The 14,373-nt window shown below is 46.6% G+C and overlaps 2 protein-coding genes across 2 annotated transcripts; both read left to right on the top strand.

Annotated features, from left to right (window-relative positions):
- Positions 1–1,025: 1,025 nt before the first annotated feature.
- Positions 1,026–6,822, top strand: TRMT2B (tRNA methyltransferase 2 homolog B; the record flags this gene model as incomplete). The annotated part of the gene is made up of 10 exons (XM_082289718.1): positions 1,026–1,187; positions 1,281–1,284; positions 2,625–2,695; positions 3,138–3,284; positions 3,395–3,489; positions 4,023–4,237; positions 4,348–4,465; positions 4,618–4,736; positions 5,675–5,774; positions 6,344–6,822. 10 exons carry the CDS (start codon positions 1,026–1,028, stop codon positions 6,468–6,470), a joined length of 1,158 nt encoding a protein of 385 aa, XP_082145844.1. The 3' UTR covers positions 6,471–6,822.
- Positions 6,823–8,307: 1,485 nt separating this feature from the next.
- Positions 8,308–11,944, top strand: TMEM35A (transmembrane protein 35A). The gene is made up of 2 exons (XM_082289356.1): positions 8,308–8,542; positions 11,348–11,944. Exons 1-2 carry the CDS (start codon positions 8,423–8,425, stop codon positions 11,732–11,734), a joined length of 507 nt encoding a protein of 168 aa, XP_082145482.1. The 5' UTR covers positions 8,308–8,422; the 3' UTR covers positions 11,735–11,944.
- Positions 11,945–14,373: the final 2,429 nt, after the last annotated feature.

The following is a 14,373-nucleotide window of genomic DNA, read 5'->3' as shown; positions in this document are numbered from 1 at the left end:
CACTTTTGGAGGGGTGCACGCCTTTGGGAAAATCTGGGAAGAAAGGGGATTGCTTGGTTCAGAGGGAGAGGGGCTGATGCATGGGAGACTTGTTTTGGAGGTTTTAGAGGCATTGGAATTGCCTGAAGAGAGAGCTGTGGTACATATGGGGGGACAGCAGGGGGGATGGCCTCAGAGATGGGAGGAGGGAGTTTGGCAGATCGGGGAGGCTGAGGATGCTGCAGAGAATGAGATAAAAAGGGTTGTGTTAATTTTGACCAGAAAGAGCGAAAAATTGGAGACTCCAAAATTCAGTGAAACAGAGGAGAAAGAATTAAGTAAGAGGGGGGGAAAGCCAAGACGAATGTGGAAAATGGAAACTTCCTGACGGAAGGCAGTTACTTCATAAGTCACTCACCAGAAAAATATTAGAAAACGTGCATCAAAAAACTCATTGGGGTACTAAGGCTTTGTGTGATCACTTTCTAAGGAATTATGGGTGCATTGGAATTTATGGGTTGGCTAAACAAATAACTGAAAGATGTATGGTTTGCCAAAAAGTAAATAAGAAGGTGATGAGAAAAACAACTTCAGGAGGTCGTGAGTTGGCTCTCCGACCATTGCAAAGTATCCAAGTGGACTTTACTGAACTCCCCCAAGTGCAGAGGTGGAAATTCATGTTAGTAATAACAGACCATCTTCCCCATTGGGTGGAAGCTGTTCCCAGTGTCAGAGCCACAGCCAGTGTAGAATGTAAAACCCTCTTAGAATAAATTATTCCTAGGTATGGAATGATTACTAAGATAGACACACTTTACATCAAAAGTTTTACAGCAACTAACTCTAGCCTTAAGAATAAAATGACAGCTCCATACCCCATGGCACCCACAGAGTTCAGGACGGGTAGAGAGGATGAAACAAACTTTAAAGAGAACCTTAACTGAATTAATAATTGAAACTCAAATGTCATGGGTAAAATGCCAACCTCTGGCTTTATTGAGAGTTCAGACACAACCAGGTCAGACCTGAGAGTGTCACCTTACGAAATGATGGTTGGTGTTGAAGATGAAAGTTTGGTAAGAAAGTTTCACAGATGTGTGGGCTTGGCGGAGAGATCTCTGAGTGTGGAGCCTGAGGATGGGACAGAAATGGAAGCAGGTTTTGATGTAGAGTGGAAGATGTTTGCTGAAACATTGATCACTGAATGGGTGAGAGGACAAAGGTTGGAGATGAGTTGGAAGGAGATTTTTGTGGTTAGGACAGAGGTATGTGACTGCAAATAAGGACATGTTTTTCACCAGGTGGGTGGGTCCCAGGAAGAGCAGAAGTAAATAGAAAACATGTTTTTGCCAGGAAGAGAGCTATGGCAGGCAGACAAGGAATGTTGATGTGGCAGGAAGAAGAGAGGTCTGAGAGTGTTCCATTGTGAGCTTGAATTGTAGCTTGCTTGCTCTTGTGAGTGGATGGTGGTGACTCTGGGGTTCTATAGGATATGTATGGTATGGTGGTGGTAGTAGCTAAGATAGACTATAGGCAAATGTCAAGGTGTTGTGTATGGTGCTTGTTGGTTGTTATGTCTTGGGATACTCAACAAAGAAAGGTGTACAATGCTCTCTTGAACAGAAAGCGGCTTCAGTTATGCCTACAAGCTGTGGCTGGCAGCTGTGGGGCTGGCTCTGGATACCCACTCCCTGAAATGCTGGGACTTGGCCTACGCAATAAACAGCTTTCAAGAGAGCTGCCTGAAGTCCAGACATCCTTCATGAACCCTTTTCCTATAGTTTGGGTGTACTAGTTTGAAAACAAACTAGTGGGAGACACCAAGTCAGAATAACAATTTAATAGGGAAATAAAAGGAGGGGGAAAGAAAAAAACAATAAAAGCAGATAACACTGGGTTAAACTGACAGAGTTAGGATACAACCTGAGTCCCTGTTAGTCAGGGTGGTGGCTGCAGTCCTCCCGAAGTGGTGATCCTGTAGAAAAAGAAGGGTCTGCTCCTCCTCAGAAGTTCCAGTGGTGGCTGTGTAGCTCCTGTCCTCTGGAAATCCAGTGGAAAGGCATTGTCTCTGGTGTTCAGCCTCAGCTTATATCCACGATGGGATGCTTGGTTCCTCCCTCTGGGTGGAGCATCTCACAATGGGGTAATGAGTCATGAGGCCAAGTGTTGATTAGGCTCATTAACAGAAGATAGTCCAGAGGGAGTTACCTATGAGTCATGCAGCAGGACAATGATGGGCAATTAACAGCAAGATAGTCTGGGGGGAGGAGGCAAGGAAACACTGCCCCACCTGATTTCAACGGCTGATGGGAATGGTAACAGAATACACCACAACCCAGGACATTGGGTTACCCTTTTTGAACGCCCAAAATGAAACTGCTACCTATGAATTAGGGGAATGAGTGTTAAAGAATATGTCAACACAATTGCAAGGACCCTTGAAGATTTGCAGTTCAAAAGGATAATCCCTCAAACCACACCTTTAGACTTTAAAATCCATAACATCCATCCAGGGGAGTGGGTGTTAGTAAAAATATGGAAAGACCAATCTTTAGGTCCACAAGGGAAAGGTCCACAGTTTGTCATGTCAGATGGTTTATGTGCCCTGAACCAGAGCAATTAAATACCTGTCCATCTCTCTCCAGAAAGAAATATTGTCTGTGTGAAAGCCAACCATGTGGAGAACATACCCTCAAAACATAAACAAGTAGCCCAGGTAAATAAATGTCATGTCTGTCCCTTGACTGTGGAATAGAGAGACTCCAATCAGTCTTAATTGGGAGAACACTGTAATTTTAATTATGCTGTGTTTTCAAGTCGATTTTTATGTTCTGAAAAGTTTCATGCCTGATTCTAGTTGGTGGATAAATACTTTTATAAAAACTCACATGTTAATATTGCAGCCCCTAAACTGTCCTGAGTAAAGAAGTTAATCAAGTGACAATTATTTCCTGCTGGTCTATTAAAATACATAAGAACTGCAAATTGAAATTATTGAAATGTGTTCTCTTTCAAGAGCCTGGAAGGAGCTTTCACTCAGTGTATTGAAATCAAACAGAAAAAGCAGATCACAGTGGTGGAAGGGCTGCCTGTCTGGGGGGCCAAGAGCAGGGCAGTTGTCTTCATGGTACTAAAGGTGCCATTTCCCCTCGGCTCAGTGCTATGAGGAGTTCATCTGTCGCTCCCCCCTGGACTCCTGCATCCTCTTCCATGAAGGAGGACACTGGCGGGAGCTCGTGGTTCGCACCGCCAGCTGTGGCCACACCATGGCCATCATCACCTTCCACCCCCAGGAGCTGGGCCAGGTGAGCACGTGGGGGACAGGGCAAGAGGCACAGCAGACATCTGGCCTGCTGGGTGTATTGCTGGGGAGAGGGGTCTAATCAGGTTACTTTTCCTTCCTCACTCTTGACAGGAGGCACTGGCTACTCAGAAAGCATTGCTGAAGGAGTTCTTCATGTGTGGGCCTGGAGCAGTCTGTGCCTTGACTTCACTTTATTTCCAAGAGAGGTAACTGCCTCGATGGGGGAATGAGTGGAAACAAAGCCACCTCCTTCTTCTACCCCCTCCCTGACCAAATTCAAATTCCACCAGTTCAGGGAGTGCTGGAAGAGAATGACAGATGTTTGGATCTTTCCTGAAGATGTGGCTTTATATGGCCTCATCTTTTATTTTTCCAGACTTGAAATATTTGAAGACACTGTGGCTCTACCTCATGGGAATTACGAGTCTGGGAAACTAAAGAAAAAACTTCCAGTGACTATCCCAAGACAGTAAATCACGTAAATGGCAAAATAGGGGGAATAGGCCTGAGGAATGCTGCCTTCTGCTAAGTCACTTTGATCCTTTTAATGACATTTAGGCTGTGCAAGTCACAGATCTCTTAAAAAGAATCAAAATTCTTTAATCTTGTTGAAAGGCTCACATGAAGTAAAAGTTGCTGAGGGGAAGAACCATCCTTTGCTGCCCATGAGCACCCTGGGAATGGAAACCAGCTCCTCTCTGCTGCCTTCTAACAGCTTTTTTTTTGTGTGATTTGCCAGCACCATGACCCGCTGCTCCCACGAGCAGTCCTCCTTCCAGCTCCTCCATGGAGCACCGCACATCTTTGAAGAACTGCTTGGCCTGAAGTTCTGCATCTCTCCAGATGCCTTTTACCAGGTCAACACGGCTGGAGCAGAAGTTCTGTACCAGGCAGTCAGGGAGCTCTGCCAGGCTACTGGGGACACCGTCCTCCTTGACATCTGCTGTGGAACAGGTGGGTTCCTGGGCTCCCACAGCTTTGCATTCCAGAGCTGATCCTCACTAGGTAAAGGCCTGTTTCTTCAGCATGAGTGTATGGAGTATTTTTGTTTCCCGTGTTTCCAGGTACAATTGCTCTCTCTCTGGCTCACCAAGTGTCCAAGGTTATTGTTGTTGAGGTGGTGGAGAAGGCAATAGAGGATGCTGAGTGGAATGCAGCATTCAATGGTGAGTTCAAACTGCTGTGGCAAAAAGTTTCAAACTAAATGCTGAAAAATCGGAGTAGAAGTGAGCAGAGGGACCCTAAGCAGTTACCTCCACACAGCAAAGGGTGGTTCACGTTATACCTAACTCTTGGTGAGACTCAGTTCACGTGGTTGCATTTTTGTTTCACAGGATCTCAAACTGTGAGTTTCACAGTGGAAAGGCAGAGGCTGTGTTGCCACAACTCCTGGGATCGTGGGAGGATGCCCAACCGCTTGTTGCTGTGGTGAACCCCTCTCAGGCTGGCCTACGTGAGAGAAAATGCTATTTATTTTCATCTTGTAAACAGAGAGTTTTGAATAAGTTCTGTGAGACCTGTTATGCTGGCTCCAAACCCTTTCCTTGCTTAGTCTCTAGTTTCTTGTTGCTGACAGCAGCTAAAATCCCATAGAGCCTGCTGTTTTCAGTGCCTTCATCATGCTTTCTCTTTTTTTTTCCTAATTTTCTTTCCATCTTTCACAAGCTTACACAATTATTTAGGAGAGAAGGGACCTCTGGAGGTCTGTGGTGCAATCTCCCAACTATAGCAAGGCCAACTTCAGAGTTTTATAAAGTTGCAAAGGGCTATAAAGCCTAGCTGAGGTTTGAATGTGTCCAAGGGTGTCTCCCCTCTCCTCAAAATGTTTTCCCTAAAATATTTAATCAGAATTTTTCCTTGCTGCCATACATCTATTGCTTCTCATCCCCTTCTCATGCCCCTCTGAGAAGATTCTCAGTTGTCAGTAATCTCCCATGAGGTCCCTGAAGATAGCAAATGGATCCTTGCTTACCTTCTCTTCCCCAGGCTGAATAACCCAGCCCTCATACTGTCTCAGTGGTCTCCCCTGGACTCCCTCCAGTGTATACTGGGAAGTCACACACTGGTGCTGGTGCCCAGATGCACTCTCACAAGTGTGTGTGGAAGGTTTTATGTGCCTTTGCTTAAATTTTTTTCTCTCATCCTCCATCCCCATGGGAAGCAGAGGGACTTCTCCCATTGCTCTTCCCTACCGGCCAAATTGGCTAAGCTGTCAGCGGTGTGGGTCACACCCTTGGCCTCCTGAGAGACTGCATCTGAGACAGGACATGGCAAAATATGCATCTGTATCTTTGACAGTTCAGTGCAGTTCTGTGATGCTGTGCAGCCATTCCTTCTGGAGAGCTCAGGTGCTGGTGGGTCCTTGGGAAAGCAGGGTGTCTGTTTTTGCAGATGACAGGGTTGTACGAGCCATCCGGAACTGCAGGTCCATCCGCAGGCTGCTCTACATCTCCTGCAAGCCAGAGGGTGAAGCCATGAGGAACTTCCTCGAGTGAGCACTCTCCTCCTTTTTACTGACCTTAGTGACAGACCCTGTTAAGTCCAGACAAGGCATCAGTGAGGAATAGCAAATAATGCAAATGTAGCACAATGACACTGTGCATCCTTCTCCAAAAACAAGCCCATCTGGATGTGGGATACAGAGTCCATTGGGTTCACTGCAGGAAGGTTGGCCCCTAGCCAAGAAAGCGAAGCCAAGGGGATTTGTCACCTGCTTAGGGGTTAATCATGTAGCTTTATCTGGTCAGCCTTTATCTGGGGTAGACCCAGGTGATAAATCTGTCTGCAGGTAGCCATGAAGGCAGTGCAAAACCGAAAACTGAGTGTCTTTCAGCTGGGATGGCTTGTGAGAAAGGGAGCTTTAAACTTGCCACTGACTGTTCAGCTTGTCAGAGCTGGTTTGGGATTCAATATTGATGGTTCCACACCTCAGCCAGTGTCAGCTGCAGACTCTGTTAGTCAAACACAGGATACCTCCTTTGCAGATCCCCCTTGGATTGTGGTACCAGTGGTGGGAAGGCTTCTGCTTCTGGTCTAAAGGATGCTCTTTGCTTTCCACAGGCTGTGCTGCCCACCTGACCCACGGAAGAAGCTGGCAGGGGAACCATTTGCCCCCGTGTTGGCTGTTCCTTTTGACATGTTTCCTCACACTGTGCATTGTGAGCTGGTGCTGCTATTCACCCGCTGACAAGGAGGCGGGTATGAGCTCTGAGAGCCTGGGAAGCAACCTCCTGCTGTCCTGAAGAGCCAATGTAGTTAGGTTTTTAACTTATTTCCTGGAAAGTTGTATAAAAACAAAAAATTTTGGTTTTTCTCTTACTTTGGGTTGCCTAGCAACACTGTTCTGTAAAGAACTACTTGGATTTCTGGGGTGAAAAGGTTCTCTGTAGCATTTCATCACCCTTCCTTCCCCTGCAAACCTTGGGCTGCTGGTTAAAGCAGCCTGGAAAATACTCTCCCTGTGTTGAGGAATATGCCCAGGGCCAGTAGCTCGGTGTTCCAGCTGCAAATTGTGCCCTGGATAGAGGGAAATCGCTGGAGCCCCAGGCAAGGAGCCGTGAATGGGCGCTGACCTTGTGCCTAACAAAGGACACGGGACTTCATCGCTGGCTGGGGGTGGGTGCTTTCTGCACAAACCAATGAACAATGAGAAGACACCAGACTCTAATTCTCCACTGGTCAGAACTGTTGTGCAAGGGGTGGGAGATTTAGGATGGAAGAGTAAGAAAGCCCAGGGATTCCTTTGTTGGGATCCCTGCCCGGAGGAGGCACCAGCTTCGGCAATGAGATTTTTCTATAAAATGAAATGAAGAGAACAGTGTCTCTCTTTCCACACCTGTCTCCCCCTTCTCCACTAATGATTGCTGATGCCTAAATATGAAGTGCCCTGTGAAAATGTCAGCTGCAATATTTTTCCTCTTCAGGATGTTCTGCAACAGCTAATTAAAGTTTTTCTTCTGTTTTGTATGTGTCCTGTCCTTCTCACAGTGTTGTTATATTCCTCCAGCTCTTCCAGAGATGGAGCTGCTGTAACGGGGAGTCTGAGTGAGCAGAGTTCCCTTGTGTTGTGTGAGTCTCAGAATGTTTCGAATCAAGGCTAATAAACTCCCAAGGAAACTGGGAGAGTTGCCTGTATTTTTCAGACTTTCAATTCCAGTCCCGAGATTTGAATAATAACAACAGCCAGTTCTCAAGCCATGGGGCCTCAAAATACATGTGTTTAGGACTTGAGAATTACTACACCATAAAGGGAGTGATGATGAGATTCCTGACAGGCATAGGAAGTGTTACCCTTGCACTATCCCATGGGTGTAGGTTTTCACACACTGTTGCAGCCTCTTGTTTTCATTTTATACCAAAGGATGCAGTATTCCAGCTGTTCTTTTTTGTGTAATTATACCTTGGTTTCTCACCGTGAGATCTGAGTAGATTTCTTCTAGGTTTTGGTCAAAAGGAAATTTGTCACATTAATTGCATGGCAGACAATGACTTTAAATCAGAAACTAATAGAGGATCATAAAACCTTTCCACTAGCCTCTGGAGAGCTCAACATACAGGATATGTTTTATCTGCAGTGGGGGTGGGTGACACAAGTGGCTTCATCTTCCTTTTTGAGCATCAGGTTCCAGGAGAGCCACAGGGACAAAACATTTCTTTTTCTTTCCCGGCACAAATAAATGAAGCAATATGTTGTTTGCTATGTACGAGCATCTGAATATCTGAAACTGAAAGCTCTCTGTGTACAAGAGACCCTTGCCCATTTCTCCTCCACAGCACGTTACTCCTGTGCCCTCTGCTAACATGTCCTTGTTTTCCCACTAATGAGCAACTGTGCTCTGCCTTTGGCTGCCATCCCACATCCCTAGAATTGACTCCGTTTCGGCTTCCTGTGGGCGATTTACGGAACACGCAAGGAAACGATGAGCTCCTCTTGCAGTCCGGTGCTGGAGCTGCCTGGCTCTGGCTGCAGGGCTTTAGGACCCAGGGGTTGCTGAGTGGAGGAGGCTGAATCCCCTCCTGCTGTCATCCTCCTGCCTCTGCAGCTTTATTCCTACAGCCTTCAATGGTGACGGACTCCCTCCCGCCCGGGCTGGCAGCCAGAGCCACAAGGCCTCGCTAGGACCGGATCCCTGCGGCTCTATGGCATCTCCCAGGACCATCACCATCGTCGCCCTCTCGGTGGCCCTGGGGCTCTTCTTCGTCTTTATGGGGACCATCAAACTGACCCCCCGGCTCAGCAGGGATGCCTACAATGAGATGGTGAGTCGGGCAGCACGGAAGGAGGTGCTTTAGGGCTCTCCTGCCTTGCGGCAGGAGCGGTGGGGGACACAGGGGGTAACTGCCCTGGAGCCCCGAGAGAGGGGCAGGAGAGGGAAGAAGCTTATCTGACTCTTTACTTGATAGACATGGAGAGAAGCCAATAATACGCAGTGCCCAGGATATCCCGGCAGCTGAGCCTATCCATGGAGAAACCTCTTGGTGGATGAGGATGGGAGGCAGGGAGGATGGGGTAGCACAGCACACACAGCCTGCAAGAGATGGGGAACACAAGGATCTCTAAAACCAAGGCCTGCAGAAGTACCAGATATGCAGCAGGCAGGAACAAGCTGATCCCCAAGGGGAAACCTATCCACTGGATGGGGGGTAGGAAAACACATGCCTGCCTTGGCAGATGTTCATCCTCAAAATTCTATGCTTTAAAGCAAGGATAATGATACTGACTGTCCCCACCTCACCAGACTTGTGCAGGGATTAATTAATGATTGTGAAATGCTCTGAGATTCTTAGCTGGCAGAGGAAGGTATTATTAGTAGTCTTCTTCTTATTCTCTTTGGCCTGGGAAATGAGCCTCTCCCGCTCCTGCCTAAAAGGAAAGGGGTGAGGAGAGGACGGAGAAGTCACTGTGTGCATTTCTCACCTGGTGAACTGGTTTATGCTCCTCTCTGTTCAGGGCCGGCCCTGCTGCAGGGCTTTGCCAGCTGCGAGCTGCAGGCAGATGGGGGACTGGCTGCCACATTTTGCTTCCTCATCTGTTTTTATTTATTCTCTTACCCCCCCCCCCCACTTACTGCCTCCCCAGTTATTTATTGTGGTGGTTGAAAAGATTGGTATAATTTTTGTGCCCCTAAAAAAATAGTGCTGGAAGTTTCCAGCACATTCTGTTCTCTCCCTTTGCTCCACCTGCCCAGCTGCTTTTCCTTAGCTCTCAAATAACAACTGAATTGCAGTGCCTAGTCTGCAGCCCAGCACAGGGATCTCAGAGAGGAAAATCCCCAAGAAGTAACTCAGGGGCAGAAGACACATGAGGTAAAACCCCTAGAAAACAAAGCTCTTCAGCTTCTGCTACAGAAAAAAACAAAAAAAGCACAGAGACTTTAGGAGCATTGCAAAATGCTTGCTCTGTAAAATATTTCACTTCTGTGTCCCTTTCTGCTTTACCAAGAGTCAGGTCTACAGGCAGGTAGGATCTCTGGTTTTATCAGAAGAAAGCAGGTATTGCACAGCACCATTATTCTTCATAGTCCATATTGTTACATATTCATGGCTCGCTGGGCTCTCCTGCCTTTCTGTGCTACATACTGTAGTGGTCTGTCAGGTCATGCAGACAATTAGGAAAAACCTGACCTTGCTAATCCGTAAGGGTGGCTTTTTGCCCCCAGGAAACAGAGAACCTCTGTTATCTACTGAAAACACCAAACTTGTAGTTTTTCATTCAGCAAAAACCACCTAAGATTGTCTATTAAAATACCTAAAATACCAGAGTACTCTAGGATATACTTATAGTACATTTCTTTAAAATGTTGTATTTTTCACAACTGTTTAAAAATACTCTGCTCTGAGCTTTTAGTCACCGATGGTTTAAAATACATCCTTACAATACAAACACTTGGAGTAAATGTGTTGTGAGATCTTCAATTACTTTGTAGCAAAAATGACAGTGCTGGATATTTTTTAACCACGTGTGAAGCATCAGATCCTCTCAGAAGGAAGCATCAAAATCTACAGAGACGTGGGAAAGTTCTGTATGTCTGTAATGTAGGTTTCCAAAACCGTATGGAAGTAAATCCACAGTCTGATCAGTGCCTGTGAGAGCTGAACAATCCTGCACCTGAGACTTGGCTTCCATTTCCCCCATACTGATTAGAAAACAGAGAACACCATGGCATGAATGTCTTCAGGGATATTATACTCAAGTGTAAGTGGAAATAATTTCAGTGTGTCACATAACTAGGAGCCTTATTAAAATATACATATATAAAAGGAAATACTTGAATGCAAAAGGAAAAAAGAAAAAAAAAACCCAAACAAAACAGTAAGGCCACCAGCACCTAATGTTCAAATGCAAGAACCTGGATGTGTGTAAGGACAAAGGTTGTTTCTTTCCCCCCAAAAATGAGGCAGCTGTGTAAGCAGGCTGAGTCTTGCAACTGACACTGCTTCCAAATCCAGCATAAACGAGGGAGCAAATAATGTCAGATGTCAGCTTGCTGTCACCTGAGGAAAGAAAGGATTATAAAGGTATGTAAGCACAGGATAGGACTGGTGAATCTCAGCTTTGATGTACAGTCCCACCCTAAGACTGCACTGCCCATAAACACTACAGTAAGTTGTTCTGGGATATTGCAAGTTGCTTTGGGGCAGAAAGAGACTTGTATTTACCTCCCGTGCCTTGGCTTTGCAATTTGGTGTATTATTTTAAAGGACAAGCTACTCTTAGAGAGAGGTTTGTTTGTTTGTTTTAACAACATGGTTCTGCACTGCTAATTCTAGCAACCAGAACCTCAGATTTCAGGGTAAGGTACATCTGGCCTGGTTGTAGTTCCAAAGACGGATGCGAGGTTGCAAAACTCTTTTCCAGCGAGGAGACAACAGCTTATAAAGGGGGAATTGCAGATTGATGCTTTAATATCCCCCCGAACAGAAGCTTTACAGATTGGGTATTGTGCCAGAGGGGTCTGTGATGATTGAAATGATTTTTAGGTCGTGTTGCACATCAATCTGTTTCAATGGAAGTCACCTTTGCCTTCACTTTCTCACATGATGTCCTTGGCTGCTTGTTTCCAGAAACGAGCATACAAAAGCTACGTGCGGGCCCTGCCCATGCTCAAGAAGATGGGAGTCAGCTCCATCCTCCTCCGCAAGAGCATCGGCGCCCTGGAAGTGGCGTGCGGCATTGTCATGACACTGGTGCCTGGTCGCCCCAAAGACGTGGCCAACTTCCTCCTCCTCCTCCTCGTGCTGGCTGTGCTCTTTTTCCACCAGCTCGTGGGGGACCCCCTCAAGCGTTATGCCCACGCCCTGGTCTTTGGGATCCTGCTCACCTGCCGCCTGCTGATTGCCCGCCAGCCCGAGGAGCTGCCGCCCGAGAAGAGGATGCTGTCGGTGAACGGGGATGAGCAGCCACTCATCCATGAAGCAGCTCCCGAGAAAGGCAAAATGAAGGTATCCTAGTTGAGTGCATGTGAGGAAACACGGACCCTCGAGGCAGCTCTCTCCAAAATCACCCAGAAAATTTGGTTTTTATTTACCTACTTGCATTTTTTTTTTGTCTGTCTCAATAAAGTTGCACTTGGGGTCTGAGAGATACAAGGTATGTCTACACTGTAGTCTTGCTTTTGCTGCTGCCCTGTAATGTAGAAAAACACAAGCTAGCTTCCACAGGGACAGCTTGGAGGCAGTCAGCAACCTGGCTGGAGCAGTGCTGGCCTCAGCAGGAGCTGCAAAACCAGCCTGAGACCCTGGGCAGAGACCTGGGTGGGCAGTCAGGCCACGCTGGCACTGCTGCAGCGGGGACATCGGCCCCTGAGCACCAGCCCTGAGCCCCACGGTAGCAGAGCCAGCCTTGGTGCACTGCTGCTGCCTGGAACAGTGGCTGGGCAGGACACGAGCAGTGTCCCTGTGCTGGCCTGTGCAGCCCCACACACACATCTGCATTTCCCATTCCATGGGCAAGGGGTAAAAGGGACCCTGTTACCAAAAAACCTGCTGTTTCTTGTGTTGGAGAGAGGGATTCCTTGGGCTTTGCTGCCTCCGTGCCCAGTCCTTTCTATGGAATGGTTATCCAGAGAAAACATGGGATGCTCTGTTTACATCTTCCTTGATTTTCGTGCTGAGGCTCCAAAACTGGGACAATGGCCTGAAAACAGTTTTTTGTCTGCTTCACACGAGGCAGTGGCATCTCTTTACCCTTCTTGGCAGAGAGTAAGGGTCCCTGGAGAGGGGAAGGGGAGTGGAACTGCCCAAAGATCTCCAAAATATCTCTCCGATGTTGGCAAGTAGCATCATGCTCCCCAGTTCCTTGCAGGTTCCTTTTTTTTCCCCCCACAGCTACTGTGACTTTATAGAATTGTTGTTTATTTCTGGTAGATGAGGGTACAGTTGCAGGTACCTCACTGCTCATCCCACATACAGCCTCAGTGAGCTGGGATAAGTCCTGTTACCAGAGCCTGAATCCCTGTGTTGTATCTGAAACCTTAGAGTGTCATAAGGAGCATGTGTTACCTTTGAATTATTTGTCTGGTTTTCTTAATGTTTGTCTGTTTTCAGTTTTTCTTCTTTTTTTTTTTTTTAACTATTCACAAAAATAAAATTTTTGAAATTTGGAGAAAAATGTCTCTACAGAAACAAATTTCTTATTTGAGAGACGTGTCTGAAAACACTTTCCTTTGGTCAAACACTCCACCTAAAATGGGCAGAATCATGTCAGGCAATTTGAGAGACAAGATGATGCAGAGTGGAAGTCAGATAAACTCTACTTGGTTATATATTAATAGCCACAGATATTTAAAAGAGACATTTGGGTATTTTACTGAAAGAGTCTCAAATAAATTTCTGCTACAGTTCAACGCAGCAGTGAGAAAAGTTAACTCCAGTAAACTGTCAGCATTTTATCTACAGAAATTGATGATGGATGTTCATAAGCAGTTTTCTCCTGATGTTTGCTGCTAAAACAGATGCAGCCCTATATAAATATATATAAAAATATAAATAAATATGCTGAAAAAGCCTCCTCGCAGAGCTCCAGATGGTCTCTTATCCGATGTGCACCCTGAGCAAAGGAACCAACAGGCCACCTCTGTTAGACAATCTCATCTTCAAAGACTAGCTCCAGGTCATCCAAAATATATATACAGAATTTCCTTTACTTTCTGAAAGACACTTTAACCACCATGCCCCAGCTGGAGTTACTAATTGTGTTTTAATTCAAAACCAAATAAAATCACCACCAACTCAAACCCACACCATGTGTATTTCCTACAAACCCACACCACAACTGGACTGCTGCAGCCCTTTCACCTGTGCATCCAGCCCAGGAAGCCTTTGGGAACGATTGTTGCGTTTATCTTTTGTAACATTCCCCACTGAGGCTTGTGGAGATGACAATAATAAAGCATCTCACGGAGCAAAGCCTAGGTCTGTAAAAGCTTCACACTGTTCAGTGAATACTCCAAAATCCCCTTTTTTCACATTTGCAGGGATATGAACAACTGACCCGCAGCGGTGGCTGCGTGTTCTTTGTTACCGAGCGAGACAACTCATCTTGGAGCCCAGTAACAAGAATTCTGTATTTATCTTAGCGGGCTGACCTCTATCACTGCCCCCCCAGCATTAAGCAGCTATTTTTGGACGCTTCCAGCCATCTGTGCTCGCTAGAAGTGACAAGAACAGATCCACTCCTTTTGCAAGGTCTCGATCCTAATTCACAATTCACTCTTTTTTTTTTTTTTTTTTTTTTTAAATGCCTTCTTTCTGTTTTTTCCCCCATGCGCTTTTCTATCTTATCTCCACGCCGCGAATTTCATTTCGGTCGCCCTCATCCAGGCACCACTGTGTAGAGCCTCGGGGTTAGTGCCTCGCTTTATATGTGCCTTTTTTCCCCCCTCTCTCATTTTTTAAAACGTAATCTTAGCCTGACGTTCCGCCGCGGACACACCTGAGGGGAGGCAGAGCTCCCCCGCACGCGCAATTCCCGCCCCTCACGCGCCGCGCATGCTCAGAGGCGCCCGGCGCAGGAAGGGCGGAAGTACCGCCATCGTTCCCGCCCGCGGCGCGCGGTGGCGGCGCTGCGCATGCGCGGATGAGGGCGGGAG

The sequence above is a fragment of the Coloeus monedula genome (assembly GCF_965178545.1).
Source record: "Coloeus monedula genome assembly, chromosome: 12".
Taxonomy (NCBI): Eukaryota; Metazoa; Chordata; class Aves; order Passeriformes; family Corvidae; genus Coloeus; species Coloeus monedula.
This window is presented reverse-complemented; position numbering and strand designations above follow the sequence as displayed.